Source organism: Schistocerca nitens, chromosome 12 (genome assembly GCF_023898315.1).
Source record: "Schistocerca nitens isolate TAMUIC-IGC-003100 chromosome 12, iqSchNite1.1, whole genome shotgun sequence".
NCBI lineage: Eukaryota > Metazoa > Arthropoda > Insecta > Orthoptera > Acrididae > Schistocerca > Schistocerca nitens.
Window position 1 is genome coordinate 24131316 of NC_064625.1, and position 14591 is coordinate 24145906.

The 14591-nt window shown below is 42.6% G+C and overlaps 1 protein-coding gene across 1 annotated transcript in view; it reads left to right on the plus strand.

Annotated features, from left to right (window-relative positions):
- Positions 1-14591, plus strand: part of LOC126215273 (uncharacterized) — a 96664-nt gene that overhangs the window by 40336 nt on the left and 41737 nt on the right. The window contains exon 7 of the mRNA XM_049941960.1: positions 6314-6433. Coding sequence (XP_049797917.1) covers positions 6314-6433 — 120 coding nt within the window. The remainder of the gene's footprint in view (positions 1-6313; positions 6434-14591) is intronic.

Consider the following 14591-nt stretch of genomic DNA (forward strand, 5'->3'; position numbering starts at 1 on the left):
CAGACCTTGCCTGCCTCTCCTATCACAATGCAGTTCCGTACCTTCCGACATTTTGCTTTGTTCCCTCTGCTTTTTTCCGGATTCTCGGCCTAAGGTGATGCTGCAGATTATGATCAAATTGCCAGTCCATCCTTTTACCTTCCGGAAATAGAGACTTTGGTTATTCAAGGAAAAGAGGGACTGATGACCTTCACGTGTGGTCCCTTTCAACCTCCTCAAAAATTCATTCATTCATTCATTCATTCATTCATTCATTCATTCATTGCACCAAACTCCAATCCATCCCCTCCACACAGAAGTATTGATTCAATATTAGTTTTTCAAAACGTGTAATGGAGTCAGATTAATAGCAACTGTACCCAGAACTGTTCCTCATGATACGTCAAAAACATTTTACCATTTGCTGTGACACTAATCAGTTTAACATGCTGGGTACACTCTTGGCCACCTTCTTACAAAAAGTCCAACTGCAGCAGCAAAATTAAAGCAACTAACCATAACAATAGTGGAGGAGTGACTGAAGATAAAATCGTTGTGGATTTTATTCACAGATGTTATACAGTAAGTTCTCCACACTGCTCGGAACTGCAGTTATCCATAGATGTCGAAACTTAAACACTTAATTTCTTGAAAGAACAGCTATGTGGGTAAAACAAATATTAATGGGATTTTATTTGGAAAAAATTATGTATTGAAAAATAAAAGGCAAATGTAATTTATTTTTCTACATACTATGAGGTGACAAGTCACTAGCTACCGCTTTATATTGTGTCGCATCTCATTTCGCCTGGCAGTTTGATGTGGCACAGACTCAACAAGTCGTCGGAAGAACCGTGCAGAGGTGTAAAGCTGTGCTGCCTCTGTAGCCAACCTTAACTGTGAAAGTGATGCCGGTGCAGGGTTTTGTGCATGAACTGACCTCCATTATGTCCTATAAAATGTTTGATGGGGTTCATGTCAGGTGATCTGGGTGGCCAAATAATTCGCTCATATTGTCCAGAATGTTCTGATGTGGCTCACAGTCATCCATAAAAATGTCATTGTTTGAGAAAATGTTCACGAATGGCTGAAAATGGTCTCAAAGTAGCTGAACATAACCATTTCCAGTCAATGATTGGTTCAGCTGGGCCCAGTCCATTCCGTGTAAACGCAGACTGCACGGTAAGGGAGCCCCCACTAGCTTGTACAGTGCCTTGTTGACAGCTTGGGTCCGTGGTTTCATTTGGTCTGCTCCACACTCAAGCCCTACCAGCAGCTCTTACCAACTCAAATCTGGACTCATCTGATCGTGCGATGGTTTTCCAGTTATCTAAGGTCCAGCCGATATGGTTAAAGGTCCAGGAGAGGCACTGTAGGTATGTCACTTGAGACTGTGTGTGCGTGCGTGCGTGCGTGTGTGCGTGTGTGTGTGTGTGTGTGTGTGTGTGTGTGTGCGCGTGTATTTCTGACAAAGGCCTAGTTCACTGAAAGCTCACTTTCTGACTTTTTATTGTGCATATTTGCAACTTATCAGTTTTCTTCAATGCCAGTTTAGCCTGTTCACAAAGTCAGTTGTGGTGGTCTGCTGCCACAGTCCATTAATGCCAAACTTCACTGTACTATCCTAATGGATAAGTTCATCATACATCCCACATTGATTTCTGAGGTCATTTCGTGCAGTATTGTTTGTCTCTTAGCACTGACAACTCTAAGCAAAAGCTGCTGCTCTCGTTTAACACTTTCACTGCGGCATCGGTGCAGGCGTGCACCTCTCCAGTGCGGTCCGCCAAGTGCGAGTGCGGGCTGGTAACGCTAGAGTGCGGGTCAGTAACACTCTGAAACGGCAGGTACCGCTCGGAGCCGACGCTCCTAAGCACACCTGAGCTACAGGCTGACGTCAAGACCTTGTAAGACCTGTAGGATCGTGTTCTATACTGACCTAATGATGACACCTTAGGAGCATTACTTCAAATAAGCTTCGACAGTATTTGGTCATGTTTTAAAGTCTGTTTTCTATGTGACACCTGTAGGGGTCACAGGCGTCATTCAGATGTTCGTGATTTGTTGATAATGTAACAAAAAATACAATTAGGATTCCAAAACGCATATTCTTAAGAAGGAAAAAAAAGGAAAAAAGAAACTGGATTCATTTGAAATCGTATTTACTTTAAATGCGCATTTTTAAGATTGACTATGGTAGAGGTCGTCAATTTAGTAGCATGTTTGCTCCTGGTGTGAGAGAATTAGCCATCTATATTTTATCATAGACACCCAGGGGACGCCCGGATGTGTAGAAATTAGTAAGCGAAACACTTTTCCTGCTCCTTTTCACATTGGAAGGTCCATTAACTGCCATTACGAACAATATACGTTTGATAACTGACCACACAAAACAAAAGTTTACACGTTTTGATGCTACCTTAGACGCTGCAACTAGACTGAGTAATCCGACAGTGAGCGCGGACGCTTATAAGCATCAGTCGCAGCGAAAGTGTTAAGTGAAGGCCTTTGGTCGCTGCATTATCTGTGGCAGAGATAATGCCTGAAATAAATTTGGTATATTGGCACACTCTGACACTGCAGATCTCGGAATATTAAATTCCTTAACGACGTCTGAAATGGAATGTTCCATCTGTCTAGTCCCAGCGACCATTCGTGTTCAAAGTCTGTTAATTCTCGTTGTCCGCCCATAATCGTGTCTGAAACCTTTTCAAGCGCATCGCCTGAGTGCAAATGACAGTTCTGCCAATGCACTGTCATTTTATACCACATGTACTCGTATTACCACGACCTGTGTACATGAATATAGCTATCCCGTGACTTTAGTCACCTCAGTGTAGTTCCCTGACTTATAATTTCCAACAAGAAGAAAGATTTTTTATCCGAGCATCGTAGGATGAAGCTGGTTGCATCAAGTCAATTACACCTAAATCCCCCTGTGCCTTCATCATTTCCAATTTGTTGCTCTTGTGGAGCTGCTTTTAGCAGCAGAAACACAAGAAAATTATAGTCCATACTGTTGGGAGGATGGTTAAGTTAAAGCCAGTGCATTCCAAGTTTTTAGACTATTAGAGCGTCAGGAGGGGCCTACATAGTTGTGGAGGAGAATGGCATCTGGAATCAGTCAGTCCAATCTTTTGTGATGATATGCAGCCCTCACCTCATTCAACAGCTTGCAGCAGTAAGCAGCATTGAGTGTGTGTCACTCGTGCAATAAATCTGTCAGCAAAATACCTCATTGGTCAGAGAAGATAGCCTGAATGACCTCGCCAGCTGTCAGTCGACTCTTGGTGTTCGCTGAGGCTGTCTCCCTTTTTCTCTGCTACTCTGTACTGCCTTGTTTTGACTTGGGACTGTTGTGGTGAACCCATGTTTTGTCCCAGATGAACGTCACAATTCAAAAATACATTACATTCTTTCTTAAAACTTGCTGTAAGCCTCTGAAAGACATCAAAGTGTATCATCTTTCAATCTGTGATTGAAAGGTGAGAGACACATCTGACACACACTTAATGAAACTTCAGGTCATTTTTGATAATTGACAGCTCCCACAACTTATTCCAGCTTGTTCTGCAATTTATTATACTGTTTAAAGTTGGTCACCTTTGAAGATGTGTAGAATTTTGTTAATGTTTTCAATTGTAATGTCAGTCCGAGGATGTTGATTGTGTTCCTGTTTTTCTGCTCATTTTTTACCCCTTGAACGATTCTTGCCAGGCAAAGACGAGTCCTTGACAAGTTTGGCCTCCAAACAGTGCAGTCAATCTTAGAAAAATTTTTGTCACTAGAGCTTCTTCATGAGGAAGAAATGATGTAATTATGCATTGTATAATGGACTGGTGCATCTATTGTTCAGACAGTGTGAGTGAGTGCTACCAATGAATTGGTTAGGGAGTGTGGAATGGCTGGCTCTTACCCCTCTATCAGACTGTCTCCCCCTTTAAGCATACCAGAAGTGTGGGCACAGTCCTACCATCAGTATATGCTCATGAGCGGAAATCCTGTTCATATTTGATTTACATGCGAACACATTAAACAACGAATAGAATGCAACAATAGAGTCCATTACTTTATCCTTTATATCTTGTTTTTGTTGTAGGTCCCTAACATTTAAAACAATTTATTGCCTTTGATATGGTAAGTCACATCATCTTTGTTTTTAAATATAATTTATTGCCTTTGGTAGATCAGATTTTTTCTCACTGCTGAATCTGATTTCATTAAAAAACTTTTCACTTATTTATGTTTTTATTTAACAATAATATCAACTAGGATAGGTTACTACTCACCACAGTGACGTGTCACTGCATAGAGGACTGAAAAGAACATTTAAAAATAGACTAAGCTAGTGGGAAAAATTCCTCCTGTAGATTTGGTCCAGTTTTAAAGTGCCTCTCTGCCTCTCAACACTACCTTTATGTGACTAGTAGCAGTCTCTTGATTCATATCTATGTTGTCCCATAGTGCATTTTCAATAGTATATTTTTATCCGTGCTCATTGTAGGCTTTTCCTTGTCAAAGTATTGGTAAACCTAAATACCATTCTGCTTTTACATTTGGGCCTCTTATGGGTGAACACTAGTGGTAAAAATATCAGATAGTCGATAGAAGATAGCAAAGGCAAGGCAATCGTAGAACCCAATATCGTGGACACCGAGGCTCTGAAATTCGTCAGCCTATTGTTTAAGGGGCCTATACCGATGTTTTGATTTTCTGTAAAAATGAGGCTGTTCAGAAGGCAGGAAGAGCGTAAGTGAAAAAGAGAAACAAAAAATTGAACATGTACGAGGTGTGATCAAAAAGTAAAGTGTGCTTTGTAATCTGATTTTGAAAACTTTATCTTGTTCGTACATGTGTCCCTGATGTATGTTTGCATTTTCAGCTGTTTTGAATATTTAGTTTATTGTTGACAGTTGAAAAAGTTGTGTGTGTTTTATGGAGCTAAGTGAATTTTTACATTTGAAAAAGACTGATCAAAGACTGCTTTTGGCGGATCTGCTGTGAGTAACTGAAGAGTTTACAAGTGGTATAAAAATTTCACAGAGGGTTGAGAAGTTGGACGATGACTGCTCTGGATGCCCTGGCATGTCAGTTACTGATGCCAATGTGGGAGCAGTAAAGAAAATGGTTCTGGAAAACCACTAAATTATTATCAGAGGTGTGGCTGATGATGGTGTATCCTTTGGCACATGCCAAGCATATTTTTTTTATTTTTTTTTATTTTTTTCCCCCCTGGGTGTTTTGAGCATTAAACATGTAGCTACAAAGTTGTAGCTACAAAGTTTGTTCCAAAATTGTTGAATTTTGACCAAATCGATGTCGTATAGACATCCCCCAGGAGTCGCTGAATGCAGTAGACAATGATCCAGAACTTCTGAAGGATGTTATAACAGGTGATGAAACATGAGTTTATGGGTTTGATGTCGAAACAGAGGCCCAGTTGTCCCAGTGGAAACTGCATGAAGAGCCTAGGCTGAAAAAAATGTGGCAAATGTGGTCACATTGGAAGGTCTTTCTCACTGTTTTTGGAAATTACACTGGGATAGTGCATCCTGAGTTCCTGACTTATCATACGGTCAGTAGGGAATACTGACTGGAAGTTATGTGCCATTTGCTTGAAGCAATTTGCAGAAAAAGACCAGGATTATACCAAAACCAGTTGGAAAATTGATCACAATAATGCTCCTGCTCACACCTCAATGCTTGTTTGATTTTTTGGCAAAAAACAAAAATGTTACATTGCCTCAGCCACTGTATTCAGCAGACACAGCTCTTTTGACTTCTTTCTATTCCCAGGGCTGAACAGAACCATGGAATGACATCGTTTGCCACCATTGATGATAAAAACAGAATCACTGAAGGTCCTGAACACCATAATGAAAAGTAAGTTCCAGAAGTGCTTCCAAGATTGGGAAAAGTGCTGGCACAAGTGTTATATCTGGGGGAGGGGGGTGGGGTGTAAGTAAGTTTGAAGGGGGCAGAGTTGATTTTGATGGATAAATAAAAAGTTTTAAGAAAAACAAAAATTCCCGTCACTTTTTGATCACACTTCGTAGGACCTGAAAGTTAACTGAAAGAAATAGATACAAAATAGTCAGATTAAAGTGTAGTTTTATAAATAAATTGTTGGCTTTGGGCAATTACTGTGCCCATGATGCAGTAGATTTTGAAATGTGAAGTGAAGCACTTTTTAACACAGTAAATAGCAATTTCTGGTAAAAAATGTTTCGGATTGTCTGTTTTTTTGGTTATCTTCAAAATCTCGGGTTTGCATTGACCTGGAGAGTTGGGAGCCCACTGTACTACCACACGTTAAAAAGCTCTTCTTCCACAGTTACTGCCACTGATGTCCCCGGAGATGATTTTCTACAGCCAAGTGACGTGGCTGGAACAGCTACTGCTGGATCGGCCAGCCAACGATGACGTGGACGATGATAATGATGACGTGCTACCGGTAAGTCTCCAGGAGGGCCCTTGCACAGTATTCCTGTAGAGAGTGTTAACATCAAATTGTCAGATTGGGGAGGGGGTAGGAGGAGGAAGTGACCTGGCACTCATACAGAGCACCAAAGGGTGAAGAGCTGTGTGGGGGCATGAACCATCCCAGCCTCTCAGTATTTGGGCAGCTTAACCTGTTTTTGTGCATTATAAATAGTTTTGTGAAAGCCTGGGACTGTAAAAACAATGGATTTGTTTATAAGAAACTTACCTGTTACTAGTCAAGATTTTCTTTTATTCCTATTTCACATTATGAATTTCATGAAATGATTCCCATTTTACGTAATGCTTTCGATGTGTGAGGATTGCTTTGTTTTGTTGACTTCCCTGCAATATATAAAAAAGCACAATTTATAGTTAGTTATCGATTTTTATTTGTTATTAGTGGTGAAATTTGGAAAAAACTTGTATTTAGTTTTCTTTGATCCATTTGTGTAGTCTACGCAAAGTCTAGACAAATGTACCGTAAAAGAACTGTAAATACAAGTTCTCCCAAATTTCGCCACTGACTACATCTAACAATTGATAACTAAGTTGTGTGTGTTTTTTTATATATTACACTGAAGTCAACAAAACAAACAGAAACCCACACGTCGAAAACGTTTGCTAAAAACGCCACTGTACAAAGAGAGAAAAACACTTAAAAGTTGGAATCATTTCCGAAAATGCATGACGCAAGACTGTAAGATCTGCACAGATTTTTTTATTTGAATTTTTACATTATTCACAAATTTGATTTTTTTTAATCTTACACATAAATTTCTGTAGGACCAAACTGAGGCAGAAATCTCCATGGCTGTGGAACACACCAGTATGTGTTATAATAAGACAAAATAATAATAGATAAAATGTGTATGAATCCTAAAAAGATGACAAGCTATAAGTTCGTATAAATACAACCAACAACGTAACATAGGAATTACTGTAATTTTTCAAGGAACTCCTTAACAAAATAGGGGTGACCCATAAGGAAACTTTAGTTTGGATCTGAATGTGCATGGATTACTGCTGAGCTTTCTGAATACTTGTGATAGCTTATTGAAAATGCATGCAGCAGAATACTGCACACCTTTCTGCACAAGAGTCGAGGAAGTTCGATCCAAATGCAGATTGGATTTCTGCCTAGTATTAACTCAGTGAAAGCTGCTAATTCATGAGAGTAGGCTAATATCGTTAACAGGAAACATTATAGAAGGAAGGGGGAGGCCAATGTCAGAACATCCAGACTAATGAAGAGGGGTCGACAAGAGGTTAAAGAACTTACATCACTCTTTGCCCGAACTGCCTGTTTCTGAGCCAAAAATACCCTTTGAGAGTGGGATGAGTTACCCAAAATATAACACCACATGTCATAAGCGAATTAAAATAAAGTAGACTACTTTCATGTTGAATTATCACTCACTACAGATACTGTTCTAATAGAAAAAAATTAAGTCTTTGGACAAGATCCTGGACATGGGCTGTCTAAAACAGTTTACTACTATATACAACCTCTGACAATAAAGTTCGGTGAATAGTTCTGTAACATTGACGTAGATGAACTGTGAACTAAAGATACCTTACTGTTCTTTGAAATAGTCACCTCCCATAACTATGCAACGCTGAGCTCTGCGGTACATGTCCTGAAAACTTTGCACAGAGTCTTCCTTTGGGATGGTGTTCAAAAGCCACGTCACATTTCGTTGGATGTCAGAGTATTGTCAAATCTTTTTCATTTCAAAGCAGGTTTGAGTTGAGGGAATAGGAAGAAGGCTGCAGAATTGAGAGCCGGCGAGTACGGTGAATGTTCAAGTTACACCACTCCATTTTTTGCCAGGAACTGTTTGACAATATTGGCTGTGTGTGGGCGAGCATTGTCGTGAACAAAAAACAGGAGCCTTGTTGTGCATACTGGGGTTGCAACGTGCACAGATGTTGAACGATGCAGGTCAAAGTTTCAACATACCGCACAGCGTTCGTCGTTCCTTCAGGTAGAAATTCCTTGTGGATAATGCCTTGACTTTCAAAAAAGTTAATGAACATCATTTTGGTGCACGATTTTTTGTCTCTGACCTTTTTGTGACGAGGTGACACTGGAGAATGCCACTCCTAGCTTTGCTGTTTTGTTTCAGGGTCATACTGGAGACACAAAGTTTCATCCTCAGTGACAACAGAGTTCAAAAAATTTAGTGTCACGTACACCGCTTCGACAAAATCCTGTGAAGCCTCTAAACGTGCCTGCTTCTGATCATCAGTCAAGTGATGTGGCACAAAACAAAATGTTTTCCTCTTCCGTAACTCACGAATAATGATTTGTCACACAGATTCGTGGTTCGTGTGCAGTTCATCTGCTATTTTGCGCACAGTTAATTGACAATCATTTGTGATTGTCCTCACTGTCTACGTTTTTGTCACTGACGGCGGTCGGCGGTTGTCCACTACGGGGATTGTCAGAAACACTTTCCTGGTGTCCTCGAAAATGGGCGAACCGCTCGTACACACTCCTCACGTACGAGCCCGTCTTTCACTGTCTTGCCAAGCTTAAAACAAAAATTTGAATCGATCCTTCGCTCGTTCACTGTCCTGTTCTCAGTTCAGAACCGACACACTAAACGAGCACTTTGTCGAACAGGTCTAACGTGGAACAAACGTGATGCTCAACTGAACTACGACGGGGACAGTTTGTCGACACCGGCCACGATGCGAGTGTAGCATTGTTATTTGCCAGTGTTGCTTGATTGACTATTCTGACTTTACCGAAGTTTGTCAGAGGTTGTATCTGAACGCCTAGAAATGTAAACTGTTTGGTCTCTCTACTCGTCTGCCCATTCTGTGTGATTAAAACATTAGGTTTTGTTGAATTCTGTGCTACAAGCTGTAAAAAATGAGTCTCACTGTGATTTAGCATTAGTTTATTTTTTACCAGCCACGAACTTACTTCTTGAAATAGTGGCAGTGTTGCACACAGCATACAGTACTTTGCTACCAAGCTAGTGACATCAGCAGATACAAATATTTTAGAATCCCCTCTAATACTATAAAGTAAGGAACAAGAGTGACCCCAGCACTGATCACTGTGGCACCCCACATTTAACTAGGCCCCACTTGGGCCCCACATCATAGCCATTCTCATTACTGTGGAGAATGACCTTTTGCGTCTATTCTTTAAGTACGAGGTGAACCGTTTGTGAGGTGCTCAGTGTATTCTATAATTGCCCAACTTCTAGGGCAATTTTTTGTGATCAACACAAACACCTTAACTGAAATAAAAAAGATTCCTAGTGTTCAAAATTGCAACACCTTCTATGCTACTCACACTAAGGCCATAGAATTGTGGTGCTTCTTGGATGTATTTCTTGCCAAAAAGTGATTCTGGTAGCTGGAGTTAAAGGTTTTTGTTAATAATGCTTTTTGCATTCTTGTTGTGATATCTCCATAGAAACTTTTATCCCATAACACACGTCTTTATATATGACAAGTAAAATACCAATTTACCCCCTAGGGTGCTGGCCGATCTTCAGTAGGTTTGTGCATGGCTACCGTGGTGACCCACTCTTTGCAGCATCTTTTCTCTTCCGTGCTGCATGTCTATCCTTTTGCTGTTCTTTTTTCCCTCTCTTGGTGAACACGTCTGGGCTGTTTTCGGAAATGTATTCTGCATTTTTGGTAGGCAGTATCAGAATACTCTCCAGTGTTTTTCATTCTTTTTTCCTTTCTTCATTCACCTTCTCCTATTCTTCCTCCACTTCAGTGTTCAAGGTTTCTCTCTTTCTTCCTCAGAGTGTGCTCCTGAAGGCTGGCACTTGCATCTGACATGTAACAGATGACTGGGTAACGCGTAATTCCCAGCCCCGAGTCGACAGGTAGGGTTCACGTGTACCCCCAGTACAGGCCAGTCCCAGGGAGAGGTGATCCTCTGAGCTGCTACCTTTTCAAATTGTTGATCGGTCCCTGTGTCAGGTGTTTGGGAGGTGTGAACAATCACCTAAGGTCGGTGCACCCCCTTCTGAAGGGGGGCCCCCAGTTGGAAGGAGCGCACTGTCTGAGATGCCGGCAATCGTGGGGATTGTCTCACGAGGAGCCAATCGTCTTCGAGGCAACAGCTACAAAATGTAAACGAAATGAGCTGCACCACGGTTCCTCATGTTTACACTGAAGCACTCTGCTTTTGGAGACTACTACTGATTCTCAAGCGAGACAGCTGCTCGCAGCTTCTCCCCTCCACGGCTATCCCGTTCGTGTCGAGGCCTGTCGAATGCCACTCTCTTCCCGTAATGGTATTTACAGTAGGCTGCTCGATGGTCTGACTGAGGCAGAAATCCAAAAGTATCTCTTTGATCAGGATGTCGTAGCAGTTCACAAGTGATACAAAAAGTACATAGATGCCTCCTTAGTGCCCCCACATTCTTTCTCACTTCGGACAGAGTGGTCCTTTCGTGCAAGATCAAAGCAGGTTACGAAGTTATCACAGTCGGACCATACATTCCAAACCAGATGCTCTGCTACCAGTGTCTTCGTTACAATCACACTAGTCCTGTTGACACTCGGCCACATGCGTAACATGTCGTAGGGATGATCGTGTGGCCGAGTGTCTGCCGCCTCCTCCCCCATTCTGTATCAACTTCCATGTTGACCGTGCCACCTACTCCCGTGATTGTTCCACGTATCTTAATGAATGGGCTGTCCAGGAGATGCAGGTGAAGGACAAATTGATTTCCCTGGTCCCTTGCAAGTACCTACAGTACTGTTCTTGCTATATCTCACTCCACGAAGCACACGGTCACACGGATGTGCGACCTCAAATTTAGCACTGCAGTTGTGAAGTTGCCCAGCATCATGGTAGTGCCCCGTCTCCTCCTAAAACTGTGCAACATACCACCAAAGTTTCGCCTCTTGGGGTGAAGTCACTTGCTACACAACCAGAAGGCTGGAAAGGACAGAAGAAATATTCCTGTGAAGACTTCCTATGTCCCTCCAGCCACCAAACATCTAGGTCTTCCTCTGCCAACCAGAAAGGCTCCAAGAAGTCAAAAAAGGCAAACATTCTTCTCCTTCGCCGAGTCGGAAATAATCTTCGACAGTGTCACCACGTGATACCCTTGCCTGGCTGACTCCGTGTCACTGCCGCCCACCACTGACCATTTTTCTGCCCTGGACTCTGCAGGCCGACAGGAGTAGTATGACGACACTTCTGTAGACCTCGTGGAGCAGGATCCTCCTGCCTCTGTGCCCTGTAGCAGCGAGTCTTCAAAGGCGGGCACTCGGCAGCCGCTGAGGTGACACCCTTCATTTTTTCCTCGTCGAGACTCTCCTCTGACGGAGCATTGTCAGTCTTCGATCTGACAAAGGGGATTTGTGGCTGCTCTTAGAATCGCAGCGTCCATCTGTTCCGTACCTTCGGGAATCAAAATTGCATCCTCACAACCACTTTAAGCTCTCAAATTTTCTCCTGGTCCATTTTGCAGCACCTTTGTGTAGTGGGAAAGCACTTTCTGCTTCACATTTACAACCGCATCTAGTCAAATGGTACGTTTCCTTGATGCTGGTGTGAAGCTACTGTCATACCTATACCTAAGACCGGTAAGGACGAACACCTTAATTCCAGCTACAGCCCCATTTCTCTCACTAGCTGTGTTTGCAAGGTGACTGAAAGTATGATTCATGCCCAGCTGGTATGGTGGCTAGAGACTCACAATTTACCAACCACTGCACATTATAGATTTTGAATGTGCCGTTCTGCAGTTGACCGTCTCGTCACTTTGTCCACACACATCATGAATGGTTTTCTGTGGAAATCCCAGACTGTGGCCACGTTTTTAGATTTAGAGAAAGGCTGCAACACCTGCCGGAGGACTGTATCCTTCGTACACTCTACCCCTGGGGCTTCAGAGGCTGCATGCCACATTTCCTTCAGAAATTTTTAAGAAAGTGAGTTTTCCAGTTATGTGTGGATTCTGCCTTGTGGGACACCTTTATCCAGGAAAATGTTGTGCTTGCCCTGAGCGTTGTTTCCAGCTCCCTTTCCGTTCATGATATTGCCATCTATTGCAATTCTCTACGGACCTGTCTCATTGAGCGGTGTCTTCAGCAATGTCTCCAACATCTTTACTCGTGGAGCATAGACAATGAATTTCAGGTGTTGCACTGACAAAAATGTATGAATTTCTAATGGTGCAGTTGGTTTCTTTCACCATATTTACATGTTGGGCCTGTTGCTCTTCCGTTCGTTGAAACTATGAAATTCCTGGGGCTCCTTCACGATAGAAAATTTCCTCGGTCCTCACACGTATCTTACCTGGCAGCCTGCTGTTTGTGGTCCACGAATGTCCTGCGTGTCCTCAATGGTACTTCCTGGGGAGCAGATAGAACCACCCTCCTCCGTTTGTACTGTTTCTTGTCCTCTCGAAACTACACTATGGGTGTTCGTTTGTGCGTATGCACATCCATCCCTCTTACCTTTTCAGTGCTATCCACCATCCATTTGGCCACAGGTTCATTTTACACTAGCCCCGTTGAGTCTGTATGCAGAAGCTGGCGAACTACTGCTGTCCTACTGCCGTGACTTTCTCCTCAGCGCATATGCATGTTGTCTGGCATGCGTGACTGTCCATCCTATGCCTCCTCCTTCGTTGACTCTTTCGATCGCCAGTATGGGGCGTGTTCTTCTTCCGTTACCTTGTGGAGTTCGCTTTTGGCTCTTGTTCCAACAGCTTAACTTCACACATCATGCAACTTTCCTCGTGGGTGTGAACCCTTCACCACCTTGGCTTCGTGCGGCAACCTGTGTTCACCTTCCCTTCATTTCCTTCCTCCGGACACTACTCCAGCCTCGCCCTATTGCCTTCAGTTTCACGACCTTCGCACGGAACCTTGTTACAGTACCTTTGTGTACACTGATGTCTCACAGACTGGGCGTGGTGTCGGTGTGCCTTCATCATTGGCACAAATATTTTTTGGTATTGGCTTCCGAAACACTGCTCAGTATTTACAGCAGAGTTCTTCGCCCTGTATCGGGCCACGCAGTACATCCAAAAACACAGGCTTCTCAACTGAGTCGTCTGCTCAGACACTTGGTGCCCTTCAAAGCCTCTGTGTGCTGTACACTGCCCATCCCTTAGTGCAATGGGTCCAAGGAAGCTGTCGCTTGCTCACTCTTGGTGGAGCCACTGTTGTGTTTATATGGTTTCCTGGTCACATAGATCTGACTGAAAACAAGACTGCTGACACTGCTGCCTCAGCCTGCTAGTTCGTACATTTACTCTGATCATCTGTCTTGGCATCTGTCAGCGGGTGGTGTCACTTTGGCATCACTACTGATCGTCCCTTCGTGGGAACGAGCTCCAGATTACCAAGCCTCTCCTGGTGGCTTGGACAACCTCCTCTCAGCCCTCTTGCTGTGAGATCGTTATTTTAACTGGGTTGCATATTCGGCACTGTCTTTAGCTATCGCCATTTAAGTGGTGCTCCGCCACCACTTTGTGCACATTGCACCCAACTTTTGACAGTCCACCATTTCCTGATGGAATGCCCATTTTTTAACCGCTTAGGTTCTCGTTTGTGTTTGCTGTCTGTGTTATTGATCGTTTTAGCGAACGAGGCGCAGGCTGTCAACTGTGTTTTACTTTTTATTCGTCATAGCAGTATGGTGAAGGCCATTTAAATTTTAGTTCTGGACCTCTGTTTCTCTATGGCATATTTTATAGACCTTTCTCCACATCCCTCTTTCTTGCTGTTTTATCTTCAGTCGATTGTGATTGACTTCTAGTCATTTTTAACTCCTCTTTGTCTTCGTGTTTTACAGTTTTGACATGGACGCATATGACCCTACTCGTTTTTGTGCCCTAAAACAAACCAACAAGTTTTCTTGGATTTAGGTGTAAAATTTTTTTGATATAACTAAATAATATGTGAATATAATAAAGGGAAACATTCCATGTGGGAAAAACATATCTAAAAACAAAGATTCTGTAACTTACCAAACGAAAGCATTGGTAAGTTGATAGAGACAATAACACACATACACATAAAAATTTCAAGCTTTCCCAACCCACGGTTGCTTCATCAGGAAAGAGGGAAGGAGAGGGAAAGACGAAATGATGTGGGTTTTAAGGGAGAGGATAATCTGTCATTCCAAT